Here is a 15,567-nt window from a genome sequence, read left to right on the forward strand (position 1 = left end):
GATTTAACGTGCGTGAAGTTCATCTTTTCCAAATATCTTTGCTCCAAGAGTGTTCTAGTTAAACAATTTATTTGAGTCATTAATTGTGAACAGGCAACATTATTTCAAATATTCAACTTGAACTCAGTTTATCAAGTAGGTGCAACATCGTCAGCATTAGTTAAGTTAAGGTCAGCACATGAAACTGCTCAGCAACGTATTCAAGTGTATATCAAAATTTAATGTCAGGTCACGTTTCAGTGGTTGGTTACAGCAGTCAAGATTCAATTTGTTGGGGAGTGCTCAGTAGTTGAGTTTCTTTGTTTCTGCTAGTTCGGTTCAATACTTGCACTTCTATTTGTAGCGCATAGTATTATTGTTGTTTCTCTAGGGGTGCTCACTTCTTGGAGATGCTCTTGATCAGATCTACCACTCGGTGACTGTATCCGTACTCATTGTCATACCTAAACATCACCCATTGCAAACAAACAGCTCTATTCAGACCAGTACGTCATAGTGTAATTATCGCGATCAAAGTGAACACGATGCTGCTATTTAGAAAAACTTTCCATTTGCTTAAGAGAAACTCATTTTATATCAATTCAATGGGGGCGTTATTTGTGAGAAAATACTTATTGCATAACTGTTTTCATTCAAAAAAACTGACAAAGTGATCAACTATTGATTGTGCATCTTCCTACAGTCTCGCTTACCAGGAGATGAGTTTGACGAATTGGGGCGACAGGGCGATGCATGCCTTGGCGTCGAAGATGGACGAGTGGGTGTCCGAAATGAAGTCAGTGGACACCACGTCATCCTCAGTGTACGCCAGGATGCTCTTCAGCTTCTCACTCTCACTGGCCTGGAAAAGAATCACAATAAATCTAGCACTTAAGAATCTAGAACCTGTTACCCACAATAGGTCTTGTACGTTATCTCATATTAGGGTGAGGTTGCCCAGTTGAGGCCTCGTCTTCAGCCGCATCACCGGTAGTTCAAGACCACCATGATCAATTTTCGTATCTTGCTAGGGTGAGGCTTCGTTACTTGACCCAGAAGTAATTAATTTCATTTCAGCTAATTCGAAGACAATGACATTTGTTCAAGCTCTAAATGTGATACACCCTGAAAAGTGTTTGTAACATTGGCTCATATCAGAATTTTCTTTGTAACCTTAACTACGCACCTTCTTGACTACAGCCTTGATCTCATCCATGGAGGCTGGCTTCCTCAGTCTGCAGGTCAGATCTACCACAGACACATTGGGCACTGGGACTCGGAATGCCATGCCAGTCAGCTTGCCATTCAGCTCCGGGATCACCTTGCCCACAGCCTTGGCCGCTCCCGTGGAGGCCGGGATGATGTTCTGGAACGCCCCTCGGCCATCACGCCAGTTCTGAAACAATTTCCAAGTATAATAGAAGAAACAGAAGGCAGCTTTGCCATCGTGACTACTCGGGTAGTTATCTCGATACTATGATCTAACTCAAACATTTCCGAAATAAAAGAGTTTTAAGCCGAAACTTCCGAATTCCTGTCAAGAAATCAGGACGAAACAGCCGAAATCTTGTCATTAGAAATGAGGCTTCTTAAAAGTGGAGACAGCCATACCTTTCCGGAGGGTCCGTCGACAGTCTTTTGGGTGGCAGTGACTGCATGCACAGTGGTCATCAGTCCCTCTTCGATGCCGAACTCATCATTGATGACCTTGGCCAGAGGAGCGAGACAGTTGGTGGTGCAGGAGGCATTGCTCAGGATGTTCACACTCGGCTCATAGGTCTCCTCGTTCACTCCAACCACATACATGGGCGCATCTGCAGACGGCGCAGAGATGATGACCTTCTTCGCACCACCAGCCAAGTGAGCTTTAGCCTAACGAACAAACAAAATCTAGATAAAATACTAGAAAACAAATTACAACTAAGAACTCCTTGAATACACTTGCTAATTAACGCAAATGAGTGCTCTACCTTTTCAATGGTTGTGAAAACACCGGTGGACTCCACCACGTACTCTGCTCCATCAGCGCCCCAGGGGATCTTGGCGGGGTCCTTCTCGCCATGGACTGCGATGCTCTTGCCGTTGATGACAAGCTTGTTCCCGTCAGCCTTCACTTCGCCCTTGAATCGCCCGTGGGTCGAGTCATATTGGAACATGTACACCTGTAGCAAGACAACCAATCACAACTAACAAGGGGAGAACGTTTCAACATTTAAAACCAAATTCAGATTTTCTTCACCTGGTTTCTTCAAAATTCAAGTTTTGGATTACGCCTTCTGTTGGCGTGATATTTCAGCTCTTATTGGGATGGGAAATTATTGCTACTGGATAAAGAAAATCGATTACAAGGTCCTGTCAAAAATGTCACAATTTACTTGGAATTTAAATCAACCAACTGAAATTCACAGCCAAGTAGATTTCAGCCCATCATTACAAGTCACTTTAACATCCCATTTGCAGACCAATTTACGAATTTAGCAACGAACTGAAATCCCCTATTAAGCGTATGACATGCACACGCACTACTTCTCATATTTAAATTTACCTCACAAATGATCAACTGTTAGTCTGAATTCGGTCTGATAGGGTAAGTGTACTCTCAAAAATACAGGAAGGAATAGTCAATATTAGCTCACCATGTACTTGACATCAAGGAATGGATCGTTGATGGAGACGACCTCAACGTCCGAGTGTTCAGTTGAGCATCGTGCCACCAGTCGGCCGATTCTGCCAAATCCGTTGATGCCAATCTTGACCATTTTGAATAAGAATTGAGTAGTTGTTGAATATATTCAGAAGTATGCAAGATAGGAGGGGTGTAGAATTGTGTTTAGTTTCAAATGACACGTATATTTGCACGAGAGCACAACTAGAGTCACACAGAGCGAATCTGAAACCAAATCAGAAACCAGTCCAATAAATACCTGAAGTAGAATACACTCAACCACACAGCTCTTTTAAAACTAATTCAACGACCAATAACAAAAGCTGTACTGCCATTATCCTGTCATATACAAAAATTCCGCAGACAAAAATGCACGCTACACTGCTAGTTTGTCTATGACAGACTAATTTTCAAGTAAACAAATAATTTAATGTCCAGATGTCACACCACTGCCTTCGGCTAGGATATGAATTTTGCTGAAGGAATATCAGATAAGAAACACCACACCAGTCACAGAAAATTAATATCAGTGTTCGATCTACCAGTTGAAGTCAAAGGTCACCAAATTAAGAACGTTTAATGGTGTTCACAGTCTTGTGTCAAGGTCACAAGAAACCATTTAGATTTACGCGCACAGACCTATAGAGTTGCAAAAAGTTCGGAAAGACAGAATTAATTAAAAAGAGCACCTGTCTAGACATCAACGTAAATTAAAATTGAAATAAACAATAGCGTCAAAAGTTCATGAAGCAGAGTTTTCGCATAAAACCGATAACCACGACGGGCAATTACATCCTTATGCGTCGAATGGTCAACCTTGAAACAGGAAAATTATTGCTCAGGGTGGCCAATGTTTTTCTGCGATTAGTTTCCAAATTATAAATCATCTTCAATTCCGTTTGGGCGGCCTGATCTGTTATTTTTGTTGTTGAAAATGACTCCTTGATATATTTTTTTAAGTTAAACACCATCAACGCTAGATTTCCATTTTTTAACTAATTTTGCTAAATGTTTTATCGTAAAAACTGGAATTTCATCGCAGTATTTAAAAATTAGGCTAGTATAATCATCGGATAATCGACGTCGCATATTGAATTTGGTCTGACAAAGAATTCAAGGTTTTTCGGCTTCAGATTTTGCATGCAAAAAACGTCGAAAAGCAGTGATTGCTCAATATAATTATTTCTGTCTGTCCGAACTTTTTGCTACTAATTATATTATGGTTCTGCTCGGGAACTGCAAAATTGGAAAATCATGAAGTTCGACGAAAAAGCGCGCCTGATATTTTTTAGCTACTTTCTACAGTGCTTATTTAAATTATCCGGACAAAATGAACAAAACTTGAATTTTCAAAGCCGTTTTTCGCAAATTGGGTTAAGATTAGACAAAAAGTAAAGAGAACAAAAGTTGCTTTGAATTTCATCAGGAATAATGTGAAATTTCTTCTGAAATTCTCAAGCAAAATTTTAACCCAAAAATGGGTAATTTTGGCTTTTTTCAATTAATCCAAAATTACGCTGAAACTACGTTGTCAATTGATGAAAAACATATATCACAAGAAGCCGCTTACACAGCCCAACAAACTTCTAGAAGGGATAAATATCCAAAAACCTGTTTAAGAGAATATTTTTGCTTGATAGTCAAGAAATGTGATTTTTACTTTATAAAACCCAAAATCTGTGCTCAAAAAACAAATTTAAACAATTTACTCAAATTTTTGGAGATTTAACCTTTCTAGAAGTTTGTTGGAGTGTGTAAGCGGCTTCTTATGACATATGTTTTTCAATTGGCAAAGTAGTTTCAGCGTAATTTTGGATTAATTGAAAAAAGCCAAAATTATCCATTTTTTTGGGTTAAAATTTTGCTTGAGAATATCAGAAGAAGTTGCATCACATTATTCCTGATGAAATTCAAAGCAACTTTTGTTCTCTTCACTTTTTGTCTTATCTTAACCAAAATTGAGAAAAAAGCGTTTGAAAATTCAAGTTTTGTTCGTTATGTCCGGATAATTTACATCAGCACTGTATACAATGCTGATTTAAAACATCCGGGTAAAACACATTAAACTATAAGAGTACTGAAATAGTAACGAATCATCCAGAATTTGAATTTCAGATACGACTACAATTGTCATCAACTAAATAAATTAACAAAAAAAATGAAAAAAAAAATACTGAACTATAGCACTAATTTTTTTTTTCATTTTGAATTTTCTTTCCTTTACTCGATCACTTCACTCGATTTTAATTCCGTTTTTCTCGACAGTGGGAAAATTAATTGGAAATTTTTCATGTCTTTCAAATCACGACTAGAAGGGTTTTATTATATATTTTTGGAAAACAAAAAATTTGAAAAAGAAAAAACACCAAAAATAGACAAGCTGTGTAGAATCGGCCGAGGGGACTCGTACACACATAAATACAAAGTTCCTTCCAATTTTCAATGGTCGAAACGTATAATGAGGTGCATATAAATTTGCATCAAAAATTCAGCTTTTCTGCTAAAACGAACTGTGGGTAATCAAATGGTGATAATGAAAAATATCAAGTGCTTCTTGATACACGAAGTCAGTTAAAGAGCAATGAAAGGGAATCCGATTGAATGCACACTCAAAAATACAATCTCCCTCCACGAAGAAATGCTACAAAACACAGTGCTTAACTGATAGCCAGGCAAGGCACACGTAATACTTGCAGTCTACGTCAGTCTAATGAAAAGCAGTAGAGTATAAATTCCATTTAAAATGGAAAGCCAGGATTACATACAATATCCTTAAAATGGAAAGGCAAGAAAATAGAAAACCTACAGGCCGCTACCGCACAAAACAAGCACGTCTACGTCAACTCCAATTTATAAGCATACTATTTACGAGGTACGTACTAGTATACGGAACGTAATGCTTAACGCAGCGTACTTTGTTTTTTTTTACTGCCAATGCTTTACGGAGAACGATTCTCTCAAATTATTCGCGCCGCCTTTATGACCTCAGGGACCAGACAACGTGTAAACACAATAGAATCAGTAAAATACAAAACACAACTTTAATCCGATCTGTAAATTAATCTCTAAACCATTGATAAAAAGCAGGCAATTCATAAATTTATAGCATTGGTAGTGTAAAAGATTTAATAAACAACTCTAAATTTGAAATAACTGATTGAATGATTGACAAATAAGCAGAATGTAATTTATGATTGACGAACTTGGAAACATGGTGACTTATCCGTTCGATAACTAGCATAACAAGCAGGTAACAAAATGAAGCACTGTCACTGAGAGGAATTCAGTGAATTTACATTTCCTTGTCCATTATGAAAATGAACAACTGCTTCGCCTTCACTTGGTCATCAAACAAGTAGTACTTCATCCGATCATCCTCGCTGTCTCTAAAGGCGATCACAGCATTCTCACCAGACTCACTGGTCTTAGCGTCTGAGTGCAACTTCTCGCCCGCCAAGTTGGATACCTTGGAGACGCTACTGATTGTTACATAGTCGTACCAAATAGCTTTACTCGCCATTGAGTAACCGGTAACTAGGTGCGCATCTCTGCCTAAACAATTTCCAAAAATTTCAACACAAGTCACCAGTCCATTCTACCGATTTTTTCTTCTCATCGCGCAACTTTTCAATTGATGCAGATGGAAAACAATCAAACTAAATGACAAAAACAACACGAATATACGGAATTATACAGCTTGGACATCTTTTTCTTAGAAATTGCCTGCAATGAAATTTTTCAATTGTTTCTCTGAAAATAAAATAGAATTGAGAACGCGAAAACCCAAAAAAAATGAACAACAGATGTCTTACTGTGTTAGATTCGCGTGTTTTCTGGAAAAAAAATGAAGTGAATTGTGTTTAACCCATTAAGATGGATTCCATTTTGCGAGCTATAAACTTGAAACGGCGAAGCAAGTAGTTGTACTTACATCGATGCTGTATTAGCTCTTACAATAGAGTTTCATAGCAAAGCCTCAATTAAATGACACCGAAGATTAGGTTACATATCAGTATTTAGACAACTGCGTATTCAGACTGGTCAGTATTTAGACAAATACTGTTTCAACCAATCTGAATTAAGACAAAGAAGAAATTAATAAATAATTATTATTTATTTTGGATTATTTATGTCTTTTCTCGATTCTGATTGGTTCATACAGTATTTGCCTAAATACTGACGAGTATGAATACGCGGCTGTCTAAATACTGGCTGCACTCCGAAGATTACTTACCATTCGTATCCCATAAGCCATTAGACAGCGGTTTAGTAACTTGACACTTGAAACGAAGCTTGTCTGATGAAATGTCGTAATCGACCATGCTTTCTGAAAAAAATCTCACTTGCAATTTCACTTGCTTCAGTAGTAGTAAAGTATTCACGACCCAGTGCCTAAAGGTGTCAACCTCTCATTTATCAACTATTAATCATTCATCAATTAGTTGTACGATTCACCGGAGCACTGTTCATGCCAGGTGCACGTGATAACTTTATTGTATTTACTCCTTCGCTCCGGCATTACCATGGTCCCTACAATTATTCCCTTGCATGAGAGCATCATGAGAGTGTCAAAACATTACAATACCAACAAAGAATTCTGAATGTGGAACACAGCAGCGTTGTTCCACTAATTTTTGCAAGTACAAGAGGAGCAGCACCAGGCTCTACAAAAACCATTCAGAAACTAGCTGAGAAATTAAGCGAAAAACGGAACGAATCATACTCCGACACAATAAACTTTGTAAGAGCCAAAATTAATTTTGCGCTTCTGAGTAGAGTTGGCATGTTGTTGTTGTTGTGAATTTTCAGTAGGATACTGATGGGATGATATCCCCAAAGTTCTCAAAATGTGACATTCGACCAGAATGTGAAAAATGCAATCTCTGCAGAATTCGAATTTTTAGCAGCGAGCCTTCCGGATTGATGATTATTAAGAATTAAGAACGTTATTGGAACGATTGGCCAAACGGTGAGGGCTAGAATATTCTGGTATTTTAAAATTTTAAAAATTCGAAGTGATGACGTAACATTTCTGAGAAACGTCAGAAACGGCCATTTTGGCAAAGAAGTAAAAGAAAAAGACAAGAACAACATTAGCTGCGCTAACAACAACTACGGAATTGAGATTGGAAAACGACAGCGAGTTACAGAGTAACAGAGAACACTCCGAGTTGCAACTATTGTACTGCTACAATAGTTGCAGGGCCGTTGCAGACAACGGTGAAGGGTGAAAGACGGCCTTCCGGATTAAGGGGAAATCAGGATTAACGAGCTTGATCCAGCGGATTCATCAATCCGGAAGGGTAAAGGAACTGAAACTTTTATCCTGTTACGTAAACTTTTAGCTTCCTGTCATGTCCTGACTTGAATTTAATTGATATCTAGATTCATTTTGATAAAGATGAGAAGCTAGGAGTTGGGGGAAAGGGTTGATCCATCTTCGATGGAGATGATGATTTTTATCTACTGAACAAAAACAATAGTAATATAATAAGTAGTAGCCCTGTTTTTTGGAGTGACCTCGTGGTCTGGGGATACTGAGATCCAGCCATGAGCTCACTGTTTCTGCATGTAATATAGTTAATTTGAGTGTTCTGACCGAAGCCGAAAGCAGTAACGTTTTTGTCGACCCGATGTTAGAAAGACCACCGAAAAGTACTGGCTTGGTAGAGACGGTGAAAAGCATGCAAAGTTCTGTTTAGACGTTAGCCAGTCGTCTTAAGACTTAGTTTTGTCTTCCGTCGATATGTATCTTCCGGGCGAATGTTACATAGATGTTTTTATGGCGCTCCTGGGTGTTATTCTTTTTAACACCATGACCGGCAGAACCGTTAACGAGCACTCCGCGCCGAGCGGATGCTCACATTAACGCCCTTAATGGGCCTAAACCGCCGGGGCGGAAGGGTAGTTCGGAACGCGGAAGCCTTCCGGATTACCGTGAATAGTTTTTTAACCTAGTTAAGACCGAAAATTCACGAACCAGGAAGGGTGGGGGGATTCGCGGTCCCGTCATTTCCTGAATGGTCCGTGACCAAAAACACTTAAAGATATATATAAAACCAAACAAAAAGTAGTATAGTACCCAAGAAAAACAAAAAACATAAAAAAAAACCGAAAAAACCAAAAACAGTAAAAAAGTAAAAAATCAGTAGAAATCATCCCCCCAGACAAGATGTGATCCGACCCCCCCGTTTGTTGTTGATAGATATATTGTTGTTACAGGCATTTATATCAGTCAGGATTGTTACGATCAGTTTTGTAGCCCGTTTGTGAGGCTTGTACTGTAGGGTTATTTGAGCATTTAAGCACGTTAATGATAAATTGCGCTCAATCCGGAAGGGTCAGCTGATTTGCGCTCAATTCGGAAGGGTCTTGGGAGAAGACTGATCCAGCAAGCAGTACAAGGAGCAACAAGAAGAGACTCAACCACAACAACAATCGACTGTTGGGTATCGTTAACAAGTTTTGTATCCCTTTTGGTACAAAAGTTAAGATAGTAATCTGTGGGGGGCTCGACAGTGCTGCACTGTAGTGACCCTTCACCGAACTGCGAATATCCGAGTTAAGCACCTTAATTCGGATATTAAACAAACCCGGAACGATATAGTATTACTATTATTATTACTTATAGAGCCTATATTAATAGTCTTATATTGTTTTTCAGAGAAAAACAACGAAAACAGACCGGTTTTTAGGGTCAAAATAGCGATATTTTGATCCCCCCACAAGTCGCGATTTTTGAGATATCGATAATTTTCGAAACGGAAAAAAGCGCTAAAGTAGTGTGTTACATCGTAATTGCACTACCATAATAGATAGAACCGGTTGATTTTAGTTCGGAAGTGGTTGGAACTATTTTGGAACCAAAAAACCGAATTTTCGTGATTTTTGAGAAACCGAAACACTAAAAATTCAGAAAATTTTTTGAAATTTTTGAGTTAGAACAGTAAAAATAGTTGTTCGGACAACGTCCACTAGTGAATCTACAAGTTTTAAAATCCGCTACCCGAAAGCCTTCCCGGTTGCAGAGTAATCGAACTTAACGTGTTTGATTTGGTGGATTCATCAATCCGGAGGGGTACAGGTAGCATAGTTTTTTGCAAATTTTTTCAACTAAAGCGTTTTAGATCCGGTCTTTTGCATTGAACTAGAAGAGTATAGGCCTTTTGAGCTCGGATCAATAATTTTTAGGTCGAAAGCACCTGATTTGCGGAAAAAGTTTGGCGGAACCTATAAGAGAGAAAAATTTTTGAGTTTAGGAAAAAGACGTTTTGGTTAATAACTTTGGAACTACTGGGCATATCGAGTTGATCTTGGTGCCAATAGATCAGAAATTAGCTGAGCTTACTGATAGGGACAAAAGTTTTTCGGAAAAATAAGCGTGAAAATTTTTTGAGATTGTTTTTAGCAAATTACTCAATTTGGAAGGGTACACCCTTCACACTTTACAAAAATCTTTTAGAAAAGCCCCTATACCCCTAACAAAAGGTAATAGCGGTTGAATAAAGTAACTTTAGGCTGTTCTAGACGAAAAGGGAAGGCTAGAGGCACAGCAAAAGCTTAAGAGAGCCGAAGTTAGGCGAGCGATAAAACCCTTCACCGTTAGTGTGAATTGTCAAATAAGAGGCTTAACTTCAATCCGGAAGGGTCTAGGAAAGTAGTGCATGCCCTTCCTAGTTAATTGAAAGAGCACTGCGACCGACTAAGAGTACATCACACATACGTTTTTTTTTTCATAGAGGTATTCATAGTTTGACATTAAAAATATATATTTTGTTGTTTTTTTTAATTTTAAATCAACATAAACTGTGCTTGATTGGGTAGTGAGTACACTATCTTTTAAATTGACTGATAACATCATATTGTGCTAGTTTTCAAATCTTACCACCGATAATCGGTTAGTGTGAATAAATTTTATACAAACTGTACTCTGATAACACACAGGGATTCGTGGTCACTATTTGATAGAATCTTGTGAAAATTATTGTGTTGTGTCATTATTATTGTTAATAAAACTATAAGGTATCTAGCAATCGGGTTAAGTATAGGCATTAATAAGTGACAAATAGAGAATGAGTCTAGACAAGTCAAGGATACCAAAACGAGGTAATAGCTCTAGGAAATTCATACCTGAAAAGCAAAGAAAAACGATGACCGATCCTTTCGTGGATTGGATCAAGCGATCCCGGTCCGATAAAGGGGAGACGGTTTCAGGCACAATGGTTGAAACAAGAAGTCAGAAGACCTCAGAAGAGCGAAAAGAACTGTTAGAAGTGGAGGTCAATACGGACCATACCATGAACGACAACCAGGAAGTAAATGGACTGGAAGGGAGAGGCAGAAGGCTGGCGAGTGAATCTACTCCGGTAGAACAAGGCCATGATTTTGCCACTTCCACCGGGACATTGGATCGAGAGGAGATGTCGGAACTGTCCGACATCTCAACTGAAGTAACGGCAACTAGAAGATCTCCGACAGACAACACTATGATGGCAGGCGGAACTGGGAAACAAACAACGTCATCATCATTCTCAGAAAGAATGAAGAACACCTTCGGAAACATCTTTCCATTCAGCATGGGAGGAGGAGCAGGAAACGACGGTGAATCCCAGGAGGAAGAGGATGAAGAGGGGCAAGGGGACTTTGGATCTCAAGTCAGCCTCAATAGTTCGATCCAGGAGAACGAGGCATACGTCGGAAGAGAGACTGGAACCATGGACAAATTTGGTGTAGTGACAACGATAAGCAAAGAGGCAAACACACCGGGCCAGTCAAAAGACTTCGCGATTATGACAAGTTCAGAGCCACAGACTGGAGAGAGTAGAACCAGAGGGCTAGGCAACGCGTTAGCGGATCCTGAAATAGATAATGAGAAGACGTCGAGACAGAGAGTCAAGGCCCGGATCTCGACCAGCACGAAGCTACCTGGGACCGACAGGGTTACACCGCCACTAGTGATGCCACTCGTGGATAACGGGGCAGCACTAGAAGAAGCTTTAAACAACATAGTGGACAGTTTAGGAGAACAAAACGAGCAGATGTCAATAAGGATGAGTGAACTAGAAAGAGCAGTTCACATTGAAAGAGAAAGTCTGCGGGAAGAAATAAACCGCAATAGACAGGAAGTTGGCAGGAGCGAAAAACGCTTGAAAGAAAGAACGGACGAGCATATGGCGAAGAACTTGTCGCGAATGACCAGAGAGGCGGAACAGCGAGAGTTACGCTTAAGAGACAACATGGAGAGGTTAAGAATTCAGCAAGAGCAGTCTCTTGGGACTCTTGACACAAAGATAGACGCCATGATGGAGCGGCGAACTCAGGCTATCATGGATAGGTTGGACGGGCTACTAAGCAGCAAGAGTGGACCAAAAGAAGGAGAACCGAACTCGGGAGGTCCCAGCAGGGAACCGAGGGTGAACTTCAATGAACATCAAAAGAGGAAGACGTATGGATCCACTAGAGGCAGGGGCAGTTCATCAGGCTATGCCACAAGGGGTAATGGAGCATGGGGCCCGAACAGTAGAGCAAGTTCAACGGGGAACAGACAGACCTCTAACGAACGACCAACGCAAGGCACACATGCGACTGGGAGAAGTGATTCCGGCAACAGGGGGCATGCAAGCCCGAGGAGGAGTCATGTGGGCCAAGCGGGAAACACTCACGGTGATTCGGCTTGCAGGGATGCACCGCACACAGAGCCTTCGACGAGGTGTGAGGACACTCAAGCAGGACACTCAAGGGATGCTACGGCAATGGCCACAGCATTTGAACCCCTAAACAGGTCTTTGGAGACATTCCTGACAAGGTTATCAAGAACCAATGAACGCAGTGAGAAGTCCAGAAGAGTCTTTAAGAAACCAAGATGCTACAAAGACGAATCTGATGGCTGTATTGATACCTGGATAGAGGTAATGAAGCTGCATTTCGAGGAAGAGGACTTGTCGGAGAGACAGGAATGCAGCGCGCTCACCAGCAACTTAGAAGGGACAGCCCTGAACGGTGTCATGGCCAAGAAGCAATATCAACGTAACACTGCTGAGAAAATCTTCGAAATCTTGTTAAACCGTTTTGGATCAGGGGTGCAGGGGCACCAGGCGATGATGCGCTTCGAGAAACGGAGGCAACGAGAAGATGAAACGATAGACAAGTTTCTCGATGATTTGGAAATGCTGAGGAGACGCAGCCAACCGGACGAGTCAAACCGAAGGATGAACTTGGCCGTAGCCTCGAAATTTATCGATGGTGTGAAGAATGATGAACTTCGTACGATGCTAGCAACGCATTACACACCACTATCAACCAATGCGCCAACACCGGAGGAGTTGAGGCTCAAATCAAAAGAGTATCTTTTGTTGAAACCTCCTTCGAGATCTGGATATTACAAGAACAATTATGGCAATTTTAACAACGGACCAGCAAACCAAGGGAACAATTGGTACAAACCGAGGGATGATATGGACAAGAGACGCTCTTGTGCTAATTGCAGTTCAACGGACCATCATGTGTCAGCATGCCCAGCTTATAAACAAGGCATGAAAGCAATAGGCTTTAGCCTCGAGGACGAAGATGCGTCAGAGTTGGACCATGAGGATTTCATGAGAGGAGTAATTGCGTATTTCGGCCCGAGGTGTTTCTTTTGCAACTTGGAAGGTCATTTTAAATCAGATTGTCCGCAATTCTGGGATGCAGTGGCAGACATTAAGCATCCAAGACATGAAGAAGCGTTGTCAGGAGTGAAAGCCAGCAAGGCTCGACTTTTGAGCGAAGCAGAGGCACGCAGAAAGGATAAACCGCAAGAGCTGGCGGCAAAGAAAATGTAAGCGGTAATAGAGGAGACACGTGAGCCGGAACCAGCAACTGCGGCTCACGACTTCAAGGTCGATTATAAGGCAGCCGCGAGGGATGCTCTAAATAGAGTGCAGCAGGAACTAGTGATGAAAGAGATCGAACAAAAAGTGAAACTTGAACTGGAGAATGAAAAACTTCAGGAGCAACTGAATACCTTCGAAGCAACGGAGTTCGAGGAAACTAAAGCACCAAGCAGTTTGAGCATGAAGCTTAATGTGATCTCCGGTCAGAGGTTCGGCATGGTGCCGCAAGGAAGCAAGATACAACCGATAATCTCAGTGGCTGGACATCAGGTGATCAGAAATCTGAGTGAACCATCCGAGTTCACTTTGATGCATTTGGACACATATGCAGATTATCTGAGGCAGGTGGAGCCACGCACCGAGTCGAGAGCTGTGCGAGCACTACTAGCGACGGGTGGCCCTCGCATGAAGAAACTTCATGGACGCTACCTAGAGGTCTATGTGCCGTATCAAGTAATGCTGAATGTGGATGGAATCAGTATTTACACCAGGACTTAGGTAACAACAGATGATGACCAAATGGGGCAGATCTATTTGGGAGAAGAGGAACTCAAAGTCCGCAGGATAGGCCATGACGCCATGATGGAACAAGACGCAGTACACATTGGGTATGAAGCAGATGTGACCGCACATCTGCTCGACACCAACGGAACAAAAATCGGAGTGACAGGGCTTCTGGACACAGGAGCGGTAGTGAGTGTGATGCCGATAAAAACTTGGGAAAGAATGGGCTTCACGCGGGAAGATCTAATTCCAACGAATCTCCGACTGGCCGCCGCCAATCGAGGAGATATCTACGTGGCCGGAAGAACACCAATAACGGTCCGGTCCTCCACATGGGAGGACGGGATCTTTGGATGAGCTTCCTGGTGGTAGAGAATCTGGACGACGCCGACCAATTCATCTTGGGCAGAGATTTTGTCAGGAATTTTGACGTGATGATTGACTTGAACAACGGTCTGATACGGATTAGAAACCCGGACCGGAAGTATGTTAAGAAACCAATTAATAGGATAATAACAGACAAAAACAAGGTACCGATTTTTTTGGATAGGAAAGTAAAATTACAACCAGGACAGGCTGTAGTAGCAATTTTTAGAATGAGAAATTTGAATTCGTTAAGTGATAGTAAACAGGTTTGCTTAGTACCGAATCCAAATAGTCAGAGTTCGGTGATTTTAGGCCGGAGCTTCTCGGTAACGCGAAACGGACTGTGTGTCAGTGTGTTGTTGAACACACTGGACACCACGGTTTCAATCCAGCGTGGAAAGAAGCTTGGCTACGCTTTGCCGATGAGGACCGACTATGAGGAGACACAAAACTTGAAGAAATATAGTGTGAAAGACTGTCCTTATCATGCCAATAAAGATAAAATTTTAAAGAGGATTAATGAATTAAAATCTATTTGTAAATTGTTTTCAATGAAATCCGAAACGGACGACGGCTTATCAAGCTGCTCGAATTTATCGGTTGCTGTAATTTCGTCGATCACAAAATCGAACTAGAAGAAGGCGCCGTTCCCCATAGGGAAGGCGCAAGACGAATGACGCCACACAAATCGGAAGCGTGCCGAGCGGAGATAGAAATGTTGCTTGAGTACGACATGATAGAACCCTCGAAATCGCCATGGGCTTGCGGAGTAGTAATGGCGAAAAAGAAAGGGGGGCAGCTTAGATTTTGTTGCGACTTTCGTTACTTGAACGCGGTAACGATAAAAGATGCGTACCCGATACCGCGAATAGACGAGAGCCTATCTAAGCTTGGTGATGCCAAGTTCTTCAGTTCTTCACCACATTGGACTTAGGTTCTGCCTTCTGGCAGGTCCCTCTGCGAAAGAAGGACAGAGAGAAGACCGGATTCGCGTGCGAGTTGGGATTGTACCAGTGGAAGAGGATGCCCTTCGGCTTGTGCAATGCAACGGCCACTTTTCAAAGACTGATGGCTCAGGCTTTGACTGGAGTGACCAAGAAGTACGGGAACCTCGTGATGTGTTACGTGGATGACGTAGTCATAGCGACACCGACCCTGGAAGACCACATTGATAGGCTCGAT

At 41.2% G+C, this 15,567-nt stretch overlaps 3 protein-coding genes across 3 annotated transcripts in view; 2 read left to right on the plus strand and 1 right to left on the minus strand.

Moving 5' to 3' along the window:
- Positions 1–15,567, plus strand: part of LOC134845178 (small ribosomal subunit protein eS4-like) — a 485,903-nt gene that overhangs the window by 178,947 nt on the left and 291,389 nt on the right. The window lies entirely within an intron of this gene.
- Positions 1–15,567, plus strand: part of LOC134845180 (cytochrome b-c1 complex subunit 6, mitochondrial-like) — a 350,323-nt gene that overhangs the window by 31,539 nt on the left and 303,217 nt on the right. The gene's annotated exons all lie outside the window — the stretch shown is intronic.
- LOC134845073 (glyceraldehyde-3-phosphate dehydrogenase-like) lies at positions 59–2,945 on the minus strand. The gene is made up of 6 exons (XM_063861917.1): positions 2,616–2,945; positions 1,950–2,141; positions 1,591–1,851; positions 1,166–1,375; positions 693–841; positions 59–443 (listed from the first exon to the last, which is right to left on the minus strand). Exons 1-6 carry the CDS (start codon positions 2,736–2,738, stop codon positions 377–379), a joined length of 1,002 nt encoding a protein of 333 aa, XP_063717987.1. The 5' UTR covers positions 2,739–2,945; the 3' UTR covers positions 59–376.

This window comes from Symsagittifera roscoffensis, chromosome 4, assembly GCF_963678635.1.
Source record: "Symsagittifera roscoffensis chromosome 4, txSymRosc1.1, whole genome shotgun sequence".
Classification (NCBI taxonomy): Eukaryota; Metazoa; Xenacoelomorpha; order Acoela; family Convolutidae; genus Symsagittifera; species Symsagittifera roscoffensis.

Coding starts and splice junctions, on each gene's coding strand:
- LOC134845073 (XM_063861917.1), bottom strand. CDS start 2,738: ATGGTCAAGATTGGCATCAACGGATTTGGCAGAATCGGCCGACTGGTG. Junction 1,852..1,949: donor TTTTCACAACCATTGAAAAG/GTAGAGCACTCA, acceptor TTTGTTCGTTAG/GCTAAAGCTCACTTGGCTGG. Junction 444..692: donor TTCGTCAAACTCATCTCCTG/GTAAGCGAGACT, acceptor GGTGATGTTTAG/GTATGACAATGAGTACGGAT.